Below are 23,007 nucleotides of genomic sequence, written 5' to 3' on the forward strand. Positions count from 1 at the left end.
TGAAATTCAAGAAACAAGAACCGTAACTCTTCATGGAAGAAATGAAAAAAAAAAGTCACAAGGCTTTCTACAAAAGTTTATTATTATTATTTTTTTGATCAAAACAAAAGTTTATTCAAAACCTTAATTCTAGGAATCAAGAACACATCATGTGCCACCAGATCCAGCAGTGTTACCATCACTGTTTCCACCATCATGACCAGAAGAACTTCTACCAAACATAACCCAAATCTCTCCCCCGTCACTTCTTTTCCTTTCAACCTCATCTCCCTCAATAGGCATCTCGTACCTACAAACAGGACACGACCCATGTAACCCTAACCATTTCTCTATGCATCCTCCATGAAACCTATGCTTACACGGCATCTCCTTCACCGTCTCGTCCGCCTTCCATTCCTCTAAACATATCACACACTCTCCTCCCCAGCCGTCGGTATCAACGACCCTCATCGCATCGATGGAAGCCTTTGACGCTGGAGGATGACCTTCCTCGCGTGACTCAAGTAAGTCTCGTAGCAGAGGATTTAACCCTGATGACTCCTCGAGTACGATCATTCCTTGTGTAAAAGGGTTGACAAGAATGATTCTCTCGCGCCACGAAGCAACGTTGTGGTCTCCATCTGATGATTCTTGATCAGAGAAGAGGAAAGGCAAGAAGAGATATAAATCTCTGTTCCTTGAAAATCTTCGTGAAGCAGATGAGGTCTCCCTTCCAACTTCAGCTTGTTGTTCTGTCGCCATCAGAAACAAAAGAACAGATCTAAGTCTTTTTTTTCCCTCAAATAATTATGAACTGCACCTAAATGATATAAGTTGTGAGACAATGATTGATCTTATCGTCATGTTTATCCATTAGCACATTAGCAGATACCTATGTCACACTTTCTCTGACTTTTTGCTTTGTCGGAAGAATATCAATGTCTTAATTCTCCTTATACCGGAGAGTATATTTAAAAGACGACGAAGGGTCTTTTTGGTATTTGGAGATCAACATTCGATGTGTTGGACGTATTTGAGTATAATCAATATATGCAAGGTGGATAGCCTTAACAAAAGGTTTCACTAGTTTCGAATCTTTTACTTGATGCGACACGAGTCACTCTGAAATATAGAGTGGAGTATGGTGACCATACTATGGTCCTATGACTCCATACCACATGTCAATAAAAAGACATCAAATGATATTTTAGATATACAACTAAACTACATATATAATCTAACATTATGCTAACAAACCAAATCATAACCATATTATCTTTATGTACCTGTGAACACAGACGCAAACCAAAACGCAAGCTGAACAGAAACATGTGCCTTTACGTTTCTGAGTTTTATCAACCGCGGCAGCAGAGAGAGCGTTTGGTCTTGACAAGTCATCTCGGCAAGGCTTTGGTAATGAGCAACCACATAACCATCTTTGCATCCATCACTAATGATCATTTAATTCTATCATTCTCGTAATGAGGCTCCAGTCCATGATTCCTCATGTCAGCAAACCAAAATCAATATGATAAAGACCCAAGTGTTAGAGAAAACAAACAAAGCTTACGGATAATCCCAATCATAAAAGAGCTTTCTACGGTTCACTAGACCATTTATATAAGTAATGGTTTGTAATAGACATCCCTGCATGCCAATCGCCATCAAACTTCTATATCAACATATAGCTGAAAGTAGATCTGTGCATTTTTCACGTTCATTTGTCACACCTTTTTATATATCAATTCCACAAGTGAGACACAGAAGCAGAATAAGCAATGAGTTACCAATTGGTGGGTTGTTCAACCAAACCATTACTATACTTTGATTTCCAGGCTATTGATGTCTGCTAATAAGACTTCATGTGGCTCACACAGCTGAAATGGTGTGGAACATAAGAAAATAAATGTCGCTGCTTGTTTTCCAGCGTGTCATCTTTGAACAGAACCTCCACCTTCAAAGCTTCAAGTCTCCAATATATTTTAACATCTATCTGTATATGCTTGAATGCTTCTCTTTTAATCTTATTTTTCATTCTGTAATTTTAGACTATCCCTAATTCTATCACCTGATGTTTATCAACGTTGTAATTTTCATATTGTCTTCTCCATTTTAATTGTTTGTAGTTGCTTTGAAATTTATAGATTGGTTTGAATGATTTGTGATCCCTTCTAGTTTTTAGTTGTTTGGTCGGATTCAGGTCTGATCTATACAGACACAAACATATTAATACATCAACATTTGATTTGACACAAAAAACATTTATTTCAAACCTCAGATGTTCCTTTACAATCCACTCAAATAGTCAATTTGTAATTAATAAGAAAATGCTATTCTCCCTGTACACTTAACATTTGATATAATAGGAAAACAAATTAAATGGCTAGAAGAGAGATTTCGTTATGAAAATGATCGATCATTAAATTCTCTAAGATAATTACACTAAACCATCTTTAATATGTTTATATTTTTTTAAAAATAAATTAAAAAGATATGATGTACAAATTAAATGGCTAGAAGAGAGATTTTATTATGAAAATAAACGATCACTAAATTTTGTAAGATAATTACATTAAAACCATCGTTAACATGTTTATACCGTTTTATATTAAATGTTTTTCGACTTTCAATGCAAAATTTAGTAATTTTATTTAACAATTTATTTTTTATTTTTTGAAATATGATTAGTATTTTTAAAGGTAATTATGTTTTTATATAGAAAATATACAAAATGAATTGTTTTTTTAATTTGTATGTACAAATTCAAAACAACACTTAAATTGAAACAAGAGTATTTTCTTAAAAAGTACATGAACTCTATGATAGATATGAAGTTTATTCCTTCATAATATCATTTAAAATTAAAATATCAGTGGGTAAGGTTTGTTTTAACCAAACGTGTCAAAACACAAAACCATACAAAAAATGTCAATTATAGTTATAAACTTATAATAATAATATATACTATATGGTCCGGAAACCCACGAGCAACGGAGAGTCCGCTTCTATTGATTTTGCTTCCGCCCCATCCTTCCTATCAATCTTCAACAAAACCTCCACCTTAAAATCTCTTTCTTCTATATGATCCTTACCAAAAAAAAAAAATATATCTCTTCTTTGTCCTTCAACTTTTCGTTATTCTAATATTTTCCCCCAAATCTCTTCGCGGACGCCAAGAACACATCCCAAACCCTAATCCGATCGTCTCCCCTTCCCCGATTCTCTCAGGTCAGTCTCCGATCTCCTCGATCTATCGCTCGATTTGATTATTGTGATCGCTCGGATTCAGGTCCGTCTTCGTCTCCAGCCGCTATGAGTAACCAGAAGAAGAGGAATTTCCAGATTGAGGCGTTCAAGCACCGCGTCGTCGTGGATCCCAAGTACGCCGACAAAACCTGGCAGATTCTCGAGCGCGCGATCCACCAGATTTACAATCAAGACGCCAGCGGTCTCAGCTTCGAGGAGCTTTACAGGTCTCCTCTCTCTCTTATCTCTCAGCGTTTCGTATCGTAGATTTGGATTGATTTTGAATCTTTGGCTCTCCAGAAACGCGTACAACATGGTTCTCCACAAGTTCGGCGAGAAGCTCTACACGGGGTTCATCGCCACCATGACTGGTCATCTCAAGGAGAAGGCGAGGCTCATCGAGGCGGCTCAGGGAGGAGCATTTCTCGAGGAGCTCAACAAGAAGTGGAACGAGCACAACAAGGCGTTGGAGATGATACGTGATATCCTCATGTATATGGATAGGACTTACATCGAGAGCACTAAGAAGCCTCATGTTCATCCCATGGGGCTTAGTTTGTGGAGGGATAATGTAGTGCATTCGCCTAAGATACACGCGAGGCTTCTAAACACGCTTCTTGATCTTGTTTACAAGGAGAGGACTGGCGAGGTTATTGACAGGGGGTTGGTGAGGAATGTGACTAAGATGTTTATGGACTTGGGTGAGTCTGTGTATCAGGATGATTTCGAGAAGCCTTTCTTGGAGGCTTCTTCTGAGTTTTACAAGGTTGAGTCTCAGGAGTTTATTGAGAGTTGTGATTGTGGGGATTATTTGAAGAAGGCTGAGAAGCGTCTGACTGAGGAGATAGATAGGGTGGGACACTACTTGGATGCTAAGAGTGAAGACAAGATTACTAGTGTGGTTGAGAGAGAGATGATTGCTAACCACATGCAGAGGCTGGTTCACATGGAGAATTCTGGTCTTGTTAATATGCTGTTGAACGATAAGTATGAGGATTTGGGTAGGATGTACAACTTGTTCCGCAGGGTGACCAATGGTCTTGCTACTGTTAGGGATGTTATGACCTCGCATCTAAGGGAGATGGGGAAGCAACTGGTTACTGATCCGGAGAAGTCAAAGGATCCGGTGGAGTTCGTGCAGCGTTTATTGGATGAGAGGGATAAGTATGATAAGATCATCAGCACTGCGTTTGGCAATGATAAGACGTTTCAGAACGCGTCTAACTCTTCGTTCGAGTATTTCATCAACTTGAATACTCGTTCTCCTGAGTTCATCTCCTTGTTCGTTGATGACAAGCTAAGGAAAGGACTCAAGGGTATCGCAGATGTGGATGTGGAGGTCATCCTTGATAAAGTGATGATGCTGTTCCGCTACTTGCAAGAGAAAGACGTGTTTGAGAAGTACTACAAGCAGCATTTGGCTAAAAGGCTTCTCTCTGGCAAAACCGTGTCGGATGACGCAGAGAAAAGTCTGATAGTGAAACTGAAGACCGAGTGTGGATATCAGTTCACTTCAAAGTTAGAAGGCATGTTCACTGACATGAAGACTTCAGAGGACACAATGCGAGGCTTTTACGGCAGCCACCCTGAGCTTTCAGAAGGACCATCACTTACCGTTCAGGTTCTCACAACTGGTTCTTGGCCCACACAGCCTGCAGTACCTTGTAATCTACCAGCTGAAGTCTCGGTTCTCTGTGAGAAGTTCCGTTCTTATTACCTTGGAACCCATACCGGTAGAAGACTGTCCTGGCAGACTAACATGGGCACAGCAGACATCAAAGCCGTATTTGGAAAGGGTCAGAAACATGAACTGAACGTGTCTACTTTCCAGATGTGTGTCCTCATGCTGTTCAACAACTCAGACCGGCTCAGCTACAAGGAGATCGAACAGGCTACTGAAATCCCCGCACCAGAGCTTAAACGTTGCTTGCAGTCGCTCGCGTGTGTGAAAGGCAAAAACGTGATAAAGAAAGAACCCATGAGCAAAGACATAGGAGAGGATGATTTGTTTGTTGTGAACGACAAGTTCACGAGCAAGTTTTACAAAGTGAAGATTGGAACGGTGGTGGCGCAGAAGGAGACAGAACCGGAGAAGCAAGAGACGAGACAGAGAGTAGAGGAAGACAGGAAGCCTCAGATTGAAGCAGCTATAGTGAGGATCATGAAGTCGAGGAAGATACTGGACCACAACAACATAATAGCGGAAGTGACGAAACAGTTGCAGCCACGGTTCCTGGCTAACCCGACGGAGATAAAGAAGAGGATCGAGTCTCTCATTGAACGTGATTTCTTGGAAAGGGATAATACGGACCGGAAACTTTACCGCTATTTAGCTTGATCAGTTGTATACAACAACAACCAAAAAGACTTCGTCTTTGTTTTATTCTGCTTTGTTTTTTTTTCTGTTGATGTAAAAGCGAACAAACACTGTGTTGATGGCGTTAGTCAAATATACATTCGTTTCCTTTGCTGTGTTTTATTTTGGATATTGATTTATTTACGACATGTTTACTAAGCTCTAAAGTCATGTTTCTTATAAAAACAGGATGTTATATTGGCCGAACCAAGGCTTTTTGGAACCCCATTTACAAGAAGCTTGAGGCATTATTCCTCAAAAAATTTAAATCTGAATTTATTCAAAATTATTAGTAACTTTTTCAGCTAGCTATTTGATGATTGATTTTTAGTCCTGTACTTTATAACCAACTATAAAGTATTATTCTGCTAATAATTGAAACATAAACATATAATCCGCATATAAGTTATAAATAAATTAAAAACTAAATACCTATTTTCTTCATTTTTCTACAATTTTTATTCAGATGACTTTAGTTTAGTCACGTTGATCATAATATGGATGTTATATGGGCCAAACCAAGACCTTCTTAAAGCCCATTTAGGAAAGGCTTGAGCGAAGACAAATTTTCAAGCGCGGCTAAATTTTAGTTAGTCCCGCCAAACATTAGCAACCTTTTTTATCTTTATTTTAAGCTGCAGTTCTCAATTCTCATAAGCTTTATTACCATTGACATCTCTTGAAAATATCTCACTCGGATCTTGTCTTTTTTCTTTTTTTTTATCTCAACAATCACCGGCAATAAAGATATGGATATCTCCAACATAGCTAGAAAGCTTGATCTCTCTAACAACAACCTTGTGGTCCGAAAAGCTGCAGAGATTCGCCGTCTCTGCGACGCTCAGTTCGATTCATCCATCATCGGCGTTGTAAGACAGTTCGATGCTGAATCTACAACTTGATCGATCTCTAATTTTGATTCATTAAATTGGTTTACTTTTATTTGCTTGTATCGATCGCAGGGTGAGATCTGTAAAGCTGTGATATGTCTCGAAATCGCAGCGTCTCGGTAATGTTCGCTAATTGATCATTTTCAATTCATTTTGGGTAACTGTGAAGTAGCTTGCTTTTGCTTAACTCGCACGGAATCTATTACAGGTTGCAGGTTATTTTCGACAGACAAGCGGCGGTTAAGTTGAGTGGCATGTCGGAAAAGGCGTACACCAGATCATTCAATAGCCTCCAAAACGTTATTGGGTTCAAGTGGGTTTCCTTTTCCAGTTTTTCTTTCCACTTTAAGTATAAATATTTCATTGGTTGAGTTGTCTTAATTGATGTGTATTTCAGGATTAAGCTCAATATTAAAGAATTGGCAATTCAATTTGGCTGCGTTAGGATTATCAAATCCGTGCAAACTATACTATCTTCGTAAGATCTCTTCATTATCATCCGATGTCATCATACCATAGATGTTTTGCATGCTATGTGTTTGATCAAATGCCTCATAGAAACTCTTTTTCATGTTCGCTTTTGGTTTGCTCTCTCTTTCTAGTTATAAGGAGAGGTTTCTTGCATCACTACCAGCATCAAGACGAGCTAATGCTGACTTCACTAGACCTGTGTTTACCGCTGCTGCTTTCTATCTTTGTGCTAAGAAGCAGAAGGTAATTTAATACCTCGGTTTTTTTCCTTTTTGGTGGATGTTCTGAGTTACCTTTTTGGGTTGTGTAATGTATCTGAATATCAATCTTTTGTTTTTCTATGTTGCAGCTCAAGGTTGATAAGCTTAGGCTGATCGAGGTTTGTGGAACATCAGAATCTGAGTTCTCTTGTGTGAGTGACATTGTTTTTTTTTCATTCAGACACAATAATGCTTGACTTGATTGCACATGTACTGATTTAGAGCTACATGGATTGATCAAACAGGTCTCAACCTCTATGACAGACCTTTGCTTTGACTGTGTTGGGGTCTCCAAGGAAAAGAAAGATGCAAAGGATGTTAAAGGAAACCGAGGTATGGTTTAATCAACTTATCTTGTCTGGAGATATATATCAATCGATTAAAATAATATGATTATGTGCAACATTCTTCTCAGAGTTGCTTGATGTGTTACCTGGAAAGAGGAGACTAGACGATGGTGGATATTCATCTGATGATGAGGTACTTTTATGGCTATTAACTTCTTTCATGTAATCTATTTGTTCCAAACTTCTGACCGTTTGCTGGTACTTACATTTGAATTGGTGCTTCTGCAGTCTTCTTGTTACAAAAGACACAAGAAGATGGAGGAGGCTAAGTACGAAGATTGGAAATCAACAGTTGTTGATTCCATCAAGAAGAATCCAGAGAAAGGTGCTTTATACATTCCCTTACAAGAATTGATTTCATTCTATGTTATTATCTTTGTTCCTTATAGGTCTTTGTGTTCCTTTCAGGAGCTAAGAAAGTTATACAGACCAGTCTCAGTTTCTCAATGAAGGATGAAACCAAAGAGTTGCAAGTTGAGTCATAGCCTTTCATAGACAAGACTCAACATCCAGTTCAATTTCTTGATGTTCACACTTTACACTTTACAAGACTCAATTGCTCAATAACAATTTTGTCTAAGCAAATTATAATACATAAATACAAAAAATGTATTAACAATTTATACATTGTGTTCCTTAAACCAACTGCTAAGCATCGGTCAGGTTCGGTTTATTGGTTTCTAGCTAGCAAGTGAATGACCGCCATGATAGTCCTCTTCCTCTACACATGGCAATACTTCATTCAACGGTATATACATCACAGCAAGTTCTTATGCAAACCCATCCACTTTCAGCACCACAAGCTCGTTGTCCCTGCGCTAATGGAGCTTTATACAATAGGTGGTTGAGTCGAAGCTCGTCCATCTAACTGGAGTTGAGAGCCTTGTGTTTAACATGTCTGTATATAGGGAATGCATTATACATTTTAAAGTTCTTAGAGCATAACTCGGTGATGATAAAGTTGAGAATTCAATGATAATACACCAGTTCCAAGTTTTTGGATTGGGAAACAAATATAAACTATTACATTAATAAATAGAGAATACTTAAGAAAAGTGTAACAAAGACGAGAAGTGTAGCTCGAAAGCTCTATCATAAGATCAAAATGTCAGCTCACACCATGAGTGAAAATACTTCAATGAGACGCAGTGGAGTTGGTGACCCAGTACTGCTTCACAGCAATCAAAACCTTCTCATTAACTAAAGGACCATCCTCATGATCAACCAGCTTCGAGTCCCATCTCATTCCGGAGATGATCCTCTTCACCTTGATCAATGTATCAACATCGTCCCGGATTATAACCGCTCCTTCTGGACGGAGAATCCTATCCATCTCCAGGAGAATGTCATCCGCATTGCACCTAAAAAGATACACGTTTCAGTCATTACCAGTCTCAAAAACCGACAAGTGTTTAAAAAAAAAGACAAACACTTACTTGTTCTTGTAAAGACTAAAGAGGTGGTTCGCATGGATCAAATCATACGTCCTTGGATACGTAGAGAAAGCCTCGCACCTAACAAAACCATCAAGACAAGAAACAATAAGCTTAAGTTGTAAGAAGAAGAGTCTATGTATATCTTCCACCCACCAGTCATGGTAGATTCCAATGAGTCCACGTTCATACACAACACCAAGCCTATTCTTCTCAGCAATGGTCGGGACAACATTCATAACCCAAAGCTTTTGCGATTCGATAGCAGCAGCAAACCCACCAAACCCTGCATTCATATCCATAATATTACGGTACCTTCCCGTATCAAGCAAACCGTTGATTCTCTTATAAGCCTTCACATGTTTCTTCCACTGTCTGTTATCATCCTCATAAGCATCAGCCGTGACGCCAGAGACCGAACCGCTAGAGATCCTAGGAGGCACCGCGTTGAGCCTATCAGGGAAAACCTGAAGCTCACCTCCAGCCACTTCGTCCGAGCTACTTGTCTCAGGGTAAGGCGTAATGCACGCCTCCATTTTCTTGTACCAGACGTCATCGGTATCATCGGTTTTGCAGAAGTTGGCTCTAGGGTCGTCTTGTCTTGAGCGGCACGCCTCGTCGTTGACTCTCTTCTGCCAGATGGCGATCTCGCCGTGTTCGTACTTCTTCTCCCAACAGAGAAGCTTGGCGGCTTCCTCGATCTTTCTTTGCTCCTCTTCGAGATCCTCCCTGGGACGTTGCCAAGCCTTGTAGTTGATTTTCCAGTTGATTGGGGGACCGGATAGGATCCAGTAGCCGCCGGGTCTGAGCACACGGTCAACTTCCATCAAGTACATCCCATCTGTTAAAACACACCAAAACATTATTAAGAAACTGATCATTTTAGGCATGTTAGTTCAGTTCATTATAGGCATGTTAGTTCGGTTTTCGGTTAGTTCAGTTCAAAAAACATTTTACCGAATTAACCCAAAATAAAATTTGGTTCGATATACAGTTAGTTCGGTTTTTGAAAATCTTATCAAATTTTTTTTATTTCGTTTAGAATTTAGTTGAATTTTGTTAAAATTTCGGATAAATTCAAATAAATTCGGAAAAATACGGTTAATTCGGTTTTTGAAAATCTTATCGAAGTTTTTGATTTCGTTTAGACTTTAGTTGAATTTTGTTAAAATTCCAAATAAATTCAGTTAAGTTCAGATAAATACGGTTGGTTCGGTTTATTTGGTTCAAAATTTGGTTAGTTCGGATTATTGGTATGGACTAGGTATAATATTTAGAAAATTTACCGAATCGAACCAAACTAACCAAATGAAATATTGGTTTGGCGGTTCGGTTCGGTTTCAAAATCCCAGGCCTAATCATTTGGTAAAGAAGTAGAAACTTGTCTTACCATTAGCTCCCCATGGAATCAAACACCTTGAGCAGTGAGCCATGTCGAAAGCCCGTGTTGGGTACGGCAACTTTATGGAGCCAAGAACACCAATAACAGCTGGAACACCTCTCTCTAACGCAAACTGAACCTGAGCCTCGTGTGAATCTCTCGGTGCAAAAGACATTGCACGCACATTCCTACTCCACAAGTACGCTCCCCAACTCGCAACCTACCAAAAAAAACATCTCAACTCAGTTCCAAAAACTAACGAAAAAACATCAAAAGCCTCAAACATAAAGACATTATTATTACCCCACAACCAGTGTCCAAAGCAGTCCTAACAGTCCCATTCTCCATCGGTATAACCGAAGCAAGCTGGTCAATATACTTATCAGCGCCCTGAGGGAACTGAGTCCCACCTCCAGGGAACCTAAACACCTCGCCTTCATACTGAATCCAGTTCTGAATCGCCTTCTCAACAGTCAAGGCCTTATACGGCGCGTTAGCATAAGGAACATAATCTCTACTCTTAGGCCAAGAGAAAGGCGTAACATATCCCTTAGGCGCAGGCACAAGGCAGCGAAGCTTCTCGTTCTCGGGTACACAATGCCTCTCGCGGTAGATCATGCTCTCTCTAGGGAACGTCATCGCGCGCTTCTGGTCGTGGCAGGGCGTGTAGTCGGTGTAACGCGCCGCGCAAGGCTCGAAGGCCTTGGCCTTTGATGAGGAGATGCTTGATTCTCCTGCGTGGTGAGTCTCGAAGTTTAGGCTCGGGACGATGTTGCAGTCGGCTGCGCTGGCGGAGTTGGTCATCTCGAGGGCGATGCTGTCTCCTTTGCCGAACCCGCTACGTTGCCATGCTCCGAGGATGTAGAAGAAGCAGCAGAGGCTGAAGACGATGAAGATCTGAACGGAGCTTCTTGTTTTGTTATCAGACTTGATCGCCATTATTTTGATCTGATTAAACATATAAAGTACATAAAGACCAGATCCAAATCAAGACAATGATACTAAAGTGATGTCTTCAGGTGGAAGCAAGATGAATCCTTCCTTAATAACGTAATTAAATAAAGATCTGTAAGAATAACGAAAGCATTTAAGAGATCTAGGAGACCGAACAGTAACTCTTTAACTAGGATATTTATTGTTAGGGGAATATTAACAGATTATTAAGTAACACCCGATCTGGCGAAAACAAAGAAGACAGGGAACTAGAAGTAGATTTTGTCGGAATGAACAAAAGCAAAAACGTACAGATATAGAATGAATCTGGAGAGATCTGCTGGCTACAATTGGTTAATCAGATGCAAGACTTCCTGAGATTGTTGTCGGTGCGAATGAAACGTGTAAGATAGATAGCTTGTGGAGAAGCCTAGTTTATGAGATATTCAGCATCATCTTCTTTGCCGTGGGATGTGTGTTAAAGCTGGCGAGTTTGTGAATGGAGGAGAAATCTATTTACCCTTTTTAAAACAGAGAGAGAGAAGGGGAAAAGAGTGCAGATCAAAATCGACGACTCGTGTTTTTTCTTTATATATAAATCATTTTAACTTAAAATCGGTGGGATGAATTGTAAAAGCCGGATATAAAAAATTAAATAAAACAAGAAAATAAAAGCTGATATTTTCTTTTTTTTTTGTCGGTTAAATTGAAAGAGGTTACTTTGTTTAATGTATACAAAAAAATGTATGAAATTATGAAAAAGAAAAAAAAAGGAATGAAGGTAATTTTATTAGTATTGAGTAGCCGACGATTAGGGAAGAACATACCTCTCTGAACATGGGACCCACCGTCAGGTTATGTTGCAGAAACGCGTCGTAATCCTACCGCCTGGGATGATTAGTGTTCAGATCCTACGGCTAAAGATGAATCTTAAGACTGTTCTTCCCATGTAATTTAATTATGGTATTCGATATTAGTAGAATGACTTAGTGTTAAATTAATTAATGGAAAATGTTGATTAGTAATAATGATTAATCAGATGCCTATCTTCATTTTCGAACCTCCGAATTAAAAGTCCTATGTAGGATGCGGATGTAACGTTTGGGCGATGATAAGAGCCGTTGTTGTGGACCTGTGGTTACTCCGATTTTTCAAACAATGGTGGATGTAACTTTCATAATTAACCTCATCAAATGAACAAACACTTGTTTATACGTCTTCAGCAACTATCACGAGTTTACCTTGCTGCGAGACCGGCTAGTTGACTCTTGACTGTAGACCCAAGGGCATAAACCTCACCAGCACGACTCGTGACGAACTCTAGCAGTTAACATATAAGACGCCTTTGGCAGTCAACATCGATCCACCATGGTGAATAACTACAATCCAAACATTAGTGCAAGTTTTTCCTTAGAATCCAGAAAACAAAAAATGCGATACGTACGTGCATCTAAATGTATTAGATAGGACATTTATTCATGTTGGTTGTTTCTAATCAATAATCAAATCGTGTTTGACTTCTAGTGACAAATAGCACTACTAGTCTTCAAGTTGGATTAGAGACCCACTATTATATCTTCTTTCGAGAGTACCGACATCAAGTTAATGTGTATTGGTGGTTGAATGCTCATTTTCATGAGACCAAAACTTGTGGGATTTTGAGAAAAAAAATAATGAATGGAAAACAATAAAATAGTCGGTGTAGGTCACCCATCATGCCTCACTCCTTTGTCAGAAATTTACTTATCATCAATAGTTCAGCTTTTTAAATATAATTATGCTTGTTAGTATTATTAGCGATTTAAGTAAGATCCAGACCCAATCTAGATTCAGTATGCTCAATCCAAATCTGAAAAGTGAAAACTAATGTACATGATCCAAAGTATACATCGGTGTTGTTACAGCACTCTCAATACGATTGCGTTGATAAGGTTTTGCATTGAAATTAATTAAAAAAATTAGAAGAGAGAATGTGGTTTCAACCAAATTAATAAAATTAGAAAAATTAAAATCAATCAATGCTGTTACTTTTAGAAATATCATCGAACATGGTTGGAACCGATTGAAACAATAAAAGCTGACGAAACTGACAAGTCTGGCTGGACTCATGTTGCTGACTCGTGACTAAACATAGTGAAGGCCCAATACCGGTCTTTAGAAGAACTCATAACTTTTACTTTCTGTTGGGCATGATGAATCACAACTTATAGGCCCAAGAGACTGAACATATGCTCTTATCGTGAAAATGGCACACATCCGAACGTCTTACAAAAGGCGGTTAGATGAAACATAGTGGAAACATATTTTCGAATGAAGAAACATCTTACATATACGATAACTTTTTCCTTTAATTAAGTACCTTAAACTGACACTTTAATCTAAACCAAGATAAGATAGGAGACAATCAATAATGTTCAAGTGGATATTCTAATAAAATTGAGACTATATATGATATGATGACATACTATTTCTCTCATTTGATCATCCGTGCGTGAACCCTAGTTAGACAATTATGATATAAACATTACGTAATGACCGAAATTAACGAATTTGGTCATATATAAAAATTAGAAGGCGAGAGACATGATTAACCTTAGAAAAAATACTTATAATACAAACATTACGTACGATTTTTTTGTCAGATATAAAATTACAAGGCAAGAGACATGATTAATTAACTGTGGTGAAGAGGGTTAATTATGTTCACGAAGACAGATGTATGGATGCTTGGGCTTGAAGACTTTGAAGTTTTGACTAATATTTTTTTTTATATAAATAACTAAACTATACATTTTCTTTAAAAGTTAAGAGAAAATATATCTCTAATAACAAGTGCACACGCTTGGGAAGTAAAAACCAAAAAGAGTCAAACCTAAAAGAGAGACAAAACGGGTATAAACCGAGGAAACTTCGCTTTTTGGAATTTCATTGGAGTTGACGCATATAGCCTACCTATGAATTTTTTTCCTACCTATGAATTTAGACTTGTGCCTATAGTGCGATCTGGTTTTGGAGGTACCAAAAATTAAACCCAGGTGAAGCAGGACCATCGAGATACATTCTATTTTCCAGTTTTTCACAAGTTAATATTTGTATCTTTTGTCTTGTTGATGCCGTAGTTTGTTGAGGTCAAAACGCATTGTTGGAACTCCTAAACGTATTTTTTTATGCGCGTAAGATATGTTTATCAATCTAGTATCCGTTTTCAAACTTTGAATGTAAACACTCCAGTATGAGACACTTCACAAAATGCATCTGACGTTCCAAATTAATTGTGATGAGCTTAGTCAGTAACATGTTTGAATAATCGGATCACTTCTTGAAAAGTATTCATACAAAGTTAAATGATTTAAGAAAAGGTACCTATAAAGTTCGACAAATAAAACTAAAGACTTGAATGTACTAGTTTAATGGAAAAGTCTGTAAGCAGTATGTATAACAATACGAAAATCCAATATTTAACTTCATATATGGATCGACTATGTAGTTATTTCATCTATGGTTGCGAAAAAACCTATATATGTTTCATTAGTGAAAAATACATCTAGTAGGGACTTAAGTTACAAAAAAAAAAATACAACTAGTAGGGACAGAACAGAAAATATCATATCTACGTTATATCTCCATAAATCAAACTCATTCTCATTCGTGAAGTCTTCGTTTAGTATTTTCTCCCTTCTGTTAGTAATCACCACTTTACTGGTAGACTGGTAGTGATATTAATTATAAATATGTGCCATTCTAGGTAATCAACATCAGTTTCATATAAATTCTATTTGCCTTGTCAACTAGCAGCTAATAAATTATATGACCAGACTTCCGGAAACCGATAAATTACTACTCCATTTGACGGTGTAGTAAAAAAAATAATTGACGGTACTTGTACATACACAAGAATGATTAAATAAATTAAGATTTGAATTTTACCAAAAGCAAGAAAAGGTTGAGAAATTCTATACTTTGGTATTCGGTATTTCAAAAACCAACAAGAAATTCGAGTAAATTTGACTTTTGTTATATAAATGCTACACACATCTAGTTAATGTTACCGGTTTAATTAACCGCGTACCCGGTAATATTATAACATATTTTGCATTTACTATAGTACTTCAGAACTAAGATTTATTACTCCTATAGTCCTTTACGATTTTAGTTTCCACTTCGAACTTTGGAGATGCTTATCGTTTCTTGAAGACACGTTTATATGGAGGCAGCACCTCAGCATACGTATAAATATACATAATTAAGGATTGCGCGTGTGTTTACTTTAACCACATAAATTTTAAACCCAAACTGAATTCACTTCTTGAAGCAATTTTAATTTACTAAAAGGATTGCTACGTGCAGAAAACTATAAAAAAAGGAGGTGATTGTGTAGTTTTTAGGTAGTTAATTTGGTCAAATGAGTGGATGTAGAGGATTAGTTACACCTTACTGCCGATATTAGTAGATGTAAGCCTTGGGATTAGTGTAAACTAGCTTAATAAAATCTAGTTCAAGAAAAAAATCGGATGTCGTAAAATTATTCATTCAGTTTTGTGAAACGTCTTCGAGATATATAAAATTAGAAATAATACAAATTTTAATTTCAACTACATTTTTTTATAAACCCTATCATCTATCCGATCGGCACACCGCATGCAATTAGAAATAGAGAGTGGACTAACTTCATATTCTTATACAATGTTATTCTTATTTTGTTTGTGAAATTGTAGTCTCGTATAGATATCAGTAGGGACTTAAAAGTACAATGTTTTTACTCTTTTGGAAAGAATTCATTTTGCCCATCATATCACAACATTTCATTGATTTCAATCAAAAGTGCACAATATCTTATATGGTTAAAGGCTGAGTAAATCATATATATAAATAGATTAAGTGTTATTCTTTGCGCTTCATCAAAGTCTCCGTCAACTAGAAGCTATTGGAGTAAGCCGATAAGTATACACATATGTCGGAGCTACCCATATTACAGGATGGCATAGTTGTTTTTTTTTTTTGCTAAACTCAGGATGACAGGATGACAGGATGACACACGGTTGAAGTTTAGATTCAGTTAAAACTTTACCTCAAAGATAACTTGCTTATGAAAAGGTATGTCAAACATTATAATCAAAAGAATAACACTTAACTTACAGGTCAATGAATAAACCAATGTATTTGATTTATTCTTCTAAATAACTCCAATGTGAGAGCATTCTTAATTTGATAATCCTTTATATATATATATTTAGCTGAATATATGTATAGTTGCAAACGGGATGGTACTCTGCGTCCAGCTAATTACTACTGTGAACATAGAAATATCATATAATATCTTAATATATGCAAGTATTTTTTTTGACTGAATAATATATGCAAATATTGCGATAATGAACTTTGTGAAGTTAGATTCCTGAATAAAAATAGACGTAAAAGTCGAACCCTTCAATTAATTTCATAAAGTCTTTCCACAAGAGGATTTGAGTCAAAACATAAGAGTTGTCGGTTGGACAAAATCCTAAACGCAGAATCTTTCAGACATTTAGTCAAATCGAACGAAAGGGTGAAGCTGTAAATTAAAGTAATGTCATTGATCCCATTGGCCACTTAAGCCCATTAAGCTATCTTTTTAAGTTTAACTAAAAGCTTGTATTTGTAATCTTCTGACACTGGTCAGTGGGAATAGAAACTGTGATCTGGAATGGAATAGAAACTGTGAAGATTTTTTTTTAAAATTCGTAGTTTAGTCTTAATTAGAAACCTGAAGGCAGTTGATTAGTAGTAATATTTTTATGAGTACGATTGAATTTAATTTCGAATCTTTTTGTAGTGGCAGCTGGCCTCGATCGGCCCTTGTTTCCTTTTATTAATTAAAAGACTTCAAACCGAAGCGACAATATTAAAGCGGTTCTTAATTGGTCTTTAATAATTTCTCATCTTCATTCATAACTAGTAGTCCAGTACTGATAAATTACATACATTCAAACACACACAAGTTTAAATACGGGCTGACGAAAATTTCATGAACTTCATGACGTCGTGGTCCATGTGTGTCTACGTTACATGTACGCGTGTGTATATGCGTACATGAGATGCTGATTATTCTTGAAGTAATGACAATGGTTCATTTGTACGTATAGATATATACGTTTGTACGTAATAATATTGTAAGAAATACAGATTGTATACTTTTTTAATTTATTTTTCTTGCGCTTGCTCGTGTTTATAACCTTTTCCCTCAGCTCCTTTTTTAAAATATTGTCTTGAAGTAAAACCAAAGAAGTATTCAAACAAACTTTCTTGGGAGATTAATTCAAAAAGAAAAAATGGAATTAAAAAACTCAGCTGAAATGGCGGCTGATCCTTCGGGTTCAGACCCCTCGCAAGGAAGCATAAATTGATTTCAACTTTAGCTAAACCACTTCACTTCCACTTCTCTACCAGAGTCAATATTTTTCCAGTTAGGGTTTCTTTCTTTAACTCCTTTAGTTTATAGGGTTTTAAGGAAAAATGGAAGAGAGAAACAACGATGGTGATCATAAAATGGAGGAAGTATTGTTGCCCGGGTTTAGGTTTCATCCAACCGACGAAGAGCTTGTAAGCTTCTACCTGAAGCGGAAGATTCAACACAATCCTCTCTCCATTGAACTCATACGACAACTCGATATCTACAAATACGACCCCTGGGATCTTCCAAGTATATAATTTTTATTTTTCATACTATATCTCATATTCTTTGTTTACGTATAATATAATGGAATAATTTCTAAGCAAATCTGTTTGTTATTTTTGTTGTTGTGAATCAATATTGTAGAGTTTGCGACGGGTGAAAAGGAATGGTACTTTTATTGTCCGAGGGACAGGAAGTATAGGAACAGTTCGAGGCCGAACCGAGTGACTGGAGCCGGTTTCTGGAAAGCCACGGGAACGGACAGGCCTATATACTCGTCGGAAGGAAACAAATGCATAGGTTTAAAGAAGTCACTAGTGTTCTACAAAGGAAGAGCTGCAAAAGGAGTTAAGACTGATTGGATGATGCATGAGTTTCGTATGCCTTCGCTCTCGGAGCCATCTCCTTCTTCTAAGAGGTTCTTTGATTCGCCTGTCTCTCCAAACGTAAGCTCACGTTAACTTCATCTATACATGCTGACATTAACACAATGTTTTGTCTAGATTTGATTTATTTGGAAAGAGAAATATGGTTGAAAAGTTATGGGGACGACTAACAGTACTATATTTAATTATTAAGATTGAAAGATTTGGTTAGAAGTCTTTTGAGAATAATTTTTCAATGTGTAAATAATATATTATGTCTTGAATCTGGTGCATTTGTTTCGCAAAGTAACTAGTGAGTTGAACTAAACTATGTATTTAGGTATTACATTGAGAAAGCAAATGAAGTTATAAGTTTGTTTCATAGACAAATAAGAGAGATGTGAATATATGGATTTTATATTTTTCTGGAGTCACTCTTTTTCTAACTTTTCCCTTTGATGTAAAACTCATTTTTTTCATGCCTACTAAAATCCATTTTAATAACAATGAGGTTTTTACCAAACATCTTCTTAAAATTTCAACTCAAACGCAAAACATTAAAAGTGCAATTATTATCTTTTCTTATAAATATGAAAACACATCTGTTGCAAAAGTATATATATGAAAAAAACCATTTAACCTAAGAACATATTACATGCCGCAAATGTTTTTGCCTGAAATGATTTTGACTTTTTTTTTTTAAATGATTTGACTTATTTTGTTATAAGATTAAACAACTTTACTTATATACAAAATAATGTGGATTTCTGCAGGATTCGTGGGCTATATGCAGAATCTTCAAAAAGACAAACACAACGACCCTAAGAGCTATGCCTCACTCATTTGTTTCCTCGTTGCCATCAGAGACAAGCATAGACACAATGTCGTTATCAAACACATCACACTTTTCTTCGGAGAAGATCCTCAAAACTAGCTCTCACTTCCAGGTTCATCATGAGAATATGAGCAGTACTACCAAACCTAGTAGTAGTCCAACTTCTCATGTGGCCACTATAAATCCATTCTCTTACTTGGATTTCACTTCCTACGAGAAAACCACCAACGTTTTCAATCCGGTTTCATCTTTAGACCAGCAATACCTCACTAATCTCTTTCTTGCCACACAAGAAACACAACCTCAGTTTCCAAGGCTCGCCTCATCTAATGAATTCCCCTCATTTCTCCTAAACACGTCATCGTCAGATTCTGCCTTCTTAGGAGAATGCACAAGCCAAATCGACCTAAGCGTTATGTTGGCTCAAGAGCAGTGTCCAGCGCTTGTAAGCCTACCACAAGAGTATCAAGAGAAAGGAAATGGGGAAATAAAGAGCATGGGTGGTTGCAATGAAGATCATCATAATCACTGTGGCACACTAATGTTTGGTGATACTGGTCCAACCGTTGAAGAGAACCATCGTCATCATTATCAAGACATAAAACATAACATGACATTGTTGGAGAGTTATTATTCCTCTTTGTCGTCAAGTAATGGCGATTTGCCAGTTTGTTTCTCCACAACTTGATTGATGTGGGTAAATTTCCTGTTTTTGCCTTGTGGCCTTCTTGCCTTGGCTTTCCCTTTGTAGGTTTTCTCTTTGACTAGCTGATGCAATGAAATTAAACCATTATTAATTATGCTTCGTTGAGTGTTTTATTTCACACAATTTAGTGTAAGATTGACTCGAGTGGAGGATATAAACAAAAAAATTAAATTAAACGAAAGAAAACCTTTAACAGATTTACGAAGCCCAAAAACAAATCTTTTCTAGAGCTGAGAAGTAAGAATGACCACAATAAAATACAGAATTGTTACTGAAATATTGCAACAAAATTGGAATTCAAAATGACACTAAGTGTATACAAAAATGGTTCGGCAATTCAGAAGAAACGTTGGGGCGTAATTTTCATGAACTATTTACTTTTGGTAATATATTCAAATTTTATCAAAAAAAATAATTTTTCATGAACTGCTGAACGAATGGCCGTCCATGAACTTGAGCCTGATCCAATAGAACTTTCACGACCATGTCCAAAGTTGCAGTCAAATATAAAGGCATTGCTGGCCTTACTTCAAAGCTTTTTCCGGTGCTATGGAAAGTAAACATAATCCTGTACCAGTTGCCCAAAACTAAGTGGAAACAGCTAAAGATCACTCCGTTAGGAAGTTGATATCTAGCTGATTCTGGTTATGCCCGGTTTATCATCATACTGTGTGATGTTCGAGTTCAATATAATACTTAAGCGATGGCACTACGTATGTAATAAAACTAAATTGTAAAAGACACTCCGGACAGCCGGACAAGTAAAAATGTGTGTAATTCATAATGTCAGAGAGAAGATAGTGAAAAAGATGTATCCTTTCAAGGCCAAAATAAAAAAAAAACGTAAAACCCTCAAGCCTTGTTAGCTACTTTCTCCTTAGCCTTTTGGAGTTTCAAAACTTTCTTCACGATCTTCTGCTCTTCAACAAGAAATGCTCGCACGATCCTGTAAAAATCCAGAAACACACACACCACTTAGTTTAGCAAACTCTCAAGTTATGTAATACAACAATATGACTTATAGGTTAAACAAACAAACAAACCTTTCCCTGACAGCTAAAGCAGACAAAACTCCACCATAAGCACGGTTAACAGTCCTTCTGTTTCTTGATAACCTAGACCTCTTATATTCCGTGGGCCTCAAGTGAGGAATCTGAAATAAAAATGTAAAACCCATTACAAACATCGTTACACTCACATCGAAATTACAGTAAAATATATTGAAAAGATTAAAAAATTTCTGCCACGGGTGGATAGTAATCCCTTATGTTATTACAAGGGACAACTTGAAAGACAAAGTGGCACGAACACTTTAGCTTATGATTATGTTATGTACTGATGGAGATTTATCTAACCAGCACAAGACCGTCAATAAGCACGACACTATTTCAACAACCAGAAACTCTCAAAAAAAAAACATTCAAATCTAATTGATTAACTACTCAAACTTGCACGAATCAAAATCCAGAGCACTAGAGAACACTTACTCCATGGATACGCTTGCCTGTAACAGGGCATTTGGGACCACTGGCTCTCTTCTTGGTGGTTTGATACACCAATTTACCTCCTGGAGTTTTGACGATACGGTGCTGGTTCGATTTGGTGGCGTAGCTGTGACGCGACCGGTATACAAGACGCTGCACCATTTTCTTGGCCGCTCCCTAGGGCTTTACTCTGAGACGGAGATAATATACGAGGGAGACGACAAAGCCTATAACCTAGACTCATTTGGGCCTTGTGAGTCACATAATGGGCCTATTCATCTTTATCACTACTACGTTACAAATTACAGGCCCAAGTAGTAAACCATCGATTTATTTATATACGGGTTTTCTTATTCAAACTCAAATACACCGCGGTGAATGTTTATTATACTGTTTGATGTTTACTCTTGTACCTTATTATAGAATGTAAATTAATCGGGAAAATTTTATGTTAATGTGAGAAAAAGACAAGCAAATTGTCATGTCTAATCTTATGCAAACTTCCTTGCAAAAACTACATTGCCAACCAAGATTGGTTTACTGAACAAAGGTAAATACAGCATATTTTCTTCTTTTTTTTTTGTTTGCAAATGGATGGTATGATTGTGTTGATACTATTTAGCTTCATTTTGGCTTTGCAAAAGGCTTTTTGTTGATGTTTGAGTTTGTAAAATTTTTAGGGGATTTGCCAAGTTTAACCGTGCTGATTACCCACTAAGCTAAGGCAAGGGAAGAGGATTGTTCCTGATGGCTTGAATGCCAAGTTTATGTGTTGCCATGGTCCGCTGGCTAACCGTCAGCCTGGAAATGCGTTCTTGTTGGTGCACAATGATGACTTGTGTATTTGGCTTCGATAAGTTTTGCATATATGTTTTTTTTTTGTTTTGTTTTGAGCCATCAGTTTCGAAGTTTACTCTTGGAATTTTATTGTTCATATGGAGGAGTGCTATGGTAGACTTTTGATTTCTTTTTCTTCAAAATCGTTGTTCCGATTTTTTTAATGTGTACTTATATTTCTCCAAAAGTACTACTTGGATACTTTTTAATATCACTAGTATTTTTAATGTTAAATTGCAATATTGGTGTAGTGACTAAGAGCATCATTATCCTACATCCTTGAAATTGGTCTCTTAATTATATTCTAAATAACAAAATATTATTATTTTAGTTGATTATGTTTAAGCAATTAAATTTAAATGTAAATAAAATGTCTAAGCTATACATACATTGACATTAGAGACGTTTCCTATCCTAGCAAAATAAAAAAAAAAATCATTTCTCTTTCTAACTTTTTTTATGTTTTTGATTTTTCTTTAATTACAATTATCTTAACAATCCACTTAAGAACCCATCAATAAAGATGCTCTAAGAACATGAGCAGTGGGTGTCTCTCATCCCATTTCTCATCGTCAAAATAATATTAAAAAAAATTAGAAAAGAAAAAAAGAAGCAAGAAAAAGGAGAAAGACGTAACTCCAAGAAGAAACTTCCAACAGTAGTTTGAGATCATTTTTTCAAACATCATCTCAATGGTCCAATTTTAAGAAACTTAAACTTCATTTAAATTACTTAATAATAATAATATAATATGTGTAAAATAGTTAAGGTAGATACTCTACCACTAAAAGATGTTCTAATGGAGAAAAGAGGACATTACATGATCGTTTTC

At 36.8% G+C, this 23,007-nt stretch overlaps 6 protein-coding genes across 9 annotated transcripts; 3 read left to right on the plus strand and 3 right to left on the minus strand.

Moving 5' to 3' along the window:
* Nucleotides 1-5: 5 nt before the first annotated feature.
* Nucleotides 6-844, minus strand: LOC106381478 (E3 ubiquitin-protein ligase MPSR1-like). Its single transcript, XM_048738007.1, has 2 exons — nt 111-844; nt 6-76 (listed from the first exon to the last, which is right to left on the minus strand). The coding sequence occupies exon 1, from the start codon at nt 739-741 to the stop codon at nt 148-150; it is 594 nt and encodes a 197-aa protein (XP_048593964.1). The 5' UTR covers nt 742-844; the 3' UTR covers nt 6-76; nt 111-147.
* A 2,108-nt stretch (nt 845-2,952) lies between these two features.
* LOC125577138 (cullin-3A-like) lies at nt 2,953-5,692 on the plus strand. 4 transcript variants are annotated; one of them, XM_048738010.1, is made up of 3 exons: nt 2,954-3,207; nt 3,287-3,452; nt 3,526-5,692. In XM_048738010.1, the coding sequence occupies exons 2-3, from the start codon at nt 3,292-3,294 to the stop codon at nt 5,561-5,563; spliced, it is 2,199 nt and encodes a 732-aa protein (XP_048593967.1). In that variant the 5' UTR covers nt 2,954-3,207; nt 3,287-3,291; the 3' UTR covers nt 5,564-5,692. The 4 variants fall into 4 exon arrangements, with proteins under 4 accessions (XP_048593965.1, XP_048593967.1, XP_048593966.1 ...); XM_048738009.1 differs by having other exon boundaries at nt 2,958-3,207; nt 3,269-3,452; XM_048738011.1 differs by having other exon boundaries at nt 2,959-3,211; nt 3,269-3,452.
* A 537-nt stretch (nt 5,693-6,229) lies between these two features.
* LOC106379529 (origin of replication complex subunit 6) lies at nt 6,230-8,215 on the plus strand. The gene is made up of 10 exons (XM_013819458.3): nt 6,230-6,450; nt 6,544-6,590; nt 6,680-6,784; nt 6,869-6,949; nt 7,074-7,185; nt 7,292-7,354; nt 7,448-7,535; nt 7,618-7,682; nt 7,778-7,874; nt 7,958-8,215. The coding sequence occupies exons 1-10, from the start codon at nt 6,331-6,333 to the stop codon at nt 8,032-8,034; spliced, it is 855 nt and encodes a 284-aa protein (XP_013674912.2). The 5' UTR covers nt 6,230-6,330; the 3' UTR covers nt 8,035-8,215.
* Nucleotides 8,216-8,499: 284 nt separating this feature from the next.
* On the minus strand, nt 8,500-11,887 carry LOC125577139 (probable methyltransferase PMT2). The gene is made up of 6 exons (XM_048738012.1): nt 11,609-11,887; nt 10,667-11,311; nt 10,373-10,583; nt 9,139-9,823; nt 8,986-9,063; nt 8,500-8,910 (listed from the first exon to the last, which is right to left on the minus strand). The coding sequence occupies exons 2-6, from the start codon at nt 11,300-11,302 to the stop codon at nt 8,685-8,687; spliced, it is 1,836 nt and encodes a 611-aa protein (XP_048593969.1). The 5' UTR covers nt 11,303-11,311; nt 11,609-11,887; the 3' UTR covers nt 8,500-8,684.
* A 4,431-nt stretch (nt 11,888-16,318) lies between these two features.
* On the plus strand, nt 16,319-20,309 carry LOC106380233 (protein FEZ-like). The gene is made up of 3 exons (XM_022690782.2): nt 16,319-17,975; nt 18,093-18,394; nt 19,087-20,309. Exons 1-3 carry the CDS (start codon nt 17,789-17,791, stop codon nt 19,834-19,836), a joined length of 1,239 nt encoding a protein of 412 aa, XP_022546503.2. The 5' UTR covers nt 16,319-17,788; the 3' UTR covers nt 19,837-20,309.
* A 241-nt stretch (nt 20,310-20,550) lies between these two features.
* Nucleotides 20,551-21,549, minus strand: LOC106379530 (60S ribosomal protein L34-1). The gene is made up of 3 exons (XM_013819459.3): nt 21,342-21,549; nt 20,898-21,007; nt 20,551-20,800 (listed from the first exon to the last, which is right to left on the minus strand). The coding sequence occupies exons 1-3, from the start codon at nt 21,498-21,500 to the stop codon at nt 20,707-20,709; spliced, it is 363 nt and encodes a 120-aa protein (XP_013674913.2). The 5' UTR covers nt 21,501-21,549; the 3' UTR covers nt 20,551-20,706.
* Nucleotides 21,550-23,007: the final 1,458 nt, after the last annotated feature.

Source organism: Brassica napus, chromosome A8 (assembly GCF_020379485.1).
Source record: "Brassica napus cultivar Da-Ae chromosome A8, Da-Ae, whole genome shotgun sequence".
NCBI lineage: Eukaryota > Viridiplantae > Streptophyta > Magnoliopsida > Brassicales > Brassicaceae > Brassica > Brassica napus.

Bases quoted from the DNA above. Each gene is read 5' to 3' on its own strand.
- LOC106381478 (XM_048738007.1), bottom strand. From the start codon at position 741: ATGGCGACAGAACAACAAGCTGAAGTTGGAAGGGAGACCTCATCTGCT.
- LOC125577138 (XM_048738008.1), top strand. From the start codon at position 3,292: ATGAGTAACCAGAAGAAGAGGAATTTCCAGATTGAGGCGTTCAAGCAC. The intron at 3,453-3,525 runs GTCTCCTCTCTC...TTGGCTCTCCAG, and splicing joins AGCTTCGAGGAGCTTTACAG to AAACGCGTACAACATGGTTC.
- LOC106379529 (XM_013819458.3), top strand. From the start codon at position 6,331: ATGGATATCTCCAACATAGCTAGAAAGCTTGATCTCTCTAACAACAAC. The intron at 6,591-6,679 runs GTAATGTTCGCT...AATCTATTACAG, and splicing joins CTCGAAATCGCAGCGTCTCG to GTTGCAGGTTATTTTCGACA. The intron at 6,785-6,868 runs GTGGGTTTCCTT...TGTGTATTTCAG, and splicing joins CAAAACGTTATTGGGTTCAA to GATTAAGCTCAATATTAAAG.
- LOC125577139 (XM_048738012.1), bottom strand. From the start codon at position 11,302: ATGGCGATCAAGTCTGATAACAAAACAAGAAGCTCCGTTCAGATCTTC. The intron at 9,824-10,372 runs GTAAGACAAGTT...GTGTTTTAACAG, and splicing joins GATTCCATGGGGAGCTAATG to ATGGGATGTACTTGATGGAA. The intron at 8,911-8,985 runs GTAAGTGTTTGT...GTATCTTTTTAG, and splicing joins TTTAGTCTTTACAAGAACAA to GTGCAATGCGGATGACATTC.
- LOC106380233 (XM_022690782.2), top strand. From the start codon at position 17,789: ATGGAAGAGAGAAACAACGATGGTGATCATAAAATGGAGGAAGTATTG. The intron at 17,976-18,092 runs GTATATAATTTT...TCAATATTGTAG, and splicing joins CGACCCCTGGGATCTTCCAA to AGTTTGCGACGGGTGAAAAG. The intron at 18,395-19,086 runs GTAAGCTCACGT...GGATTTCTGCAG, and splicing joins ATTCGCCTGTCTCTCCAAAC to GATTCGTGGGCTATATGCAG.
- LOC106379530 (XM_013819459.3), bottom strand. From the start codon at position 21,500: ATGGTGCAGCGTCTTGTATACCGGTCGCGTCACAGCTACGCCACCAAA. The intron at 21,008-21,341 runs GTAAGTGTTCTC...TTTTTATTTCAG, and splicing joins CAGGCAAGCGTATCCATGGA to ATTCCTCACTTGAGGCCCAC. The intron at 20,801-20,897 runs GTTTGTTTGTTT...GGATTTTTACAG, and splicing joins GCTTTAGCTGTCAGGGAAAG to GATCGTGCGAGCATTTCTTG.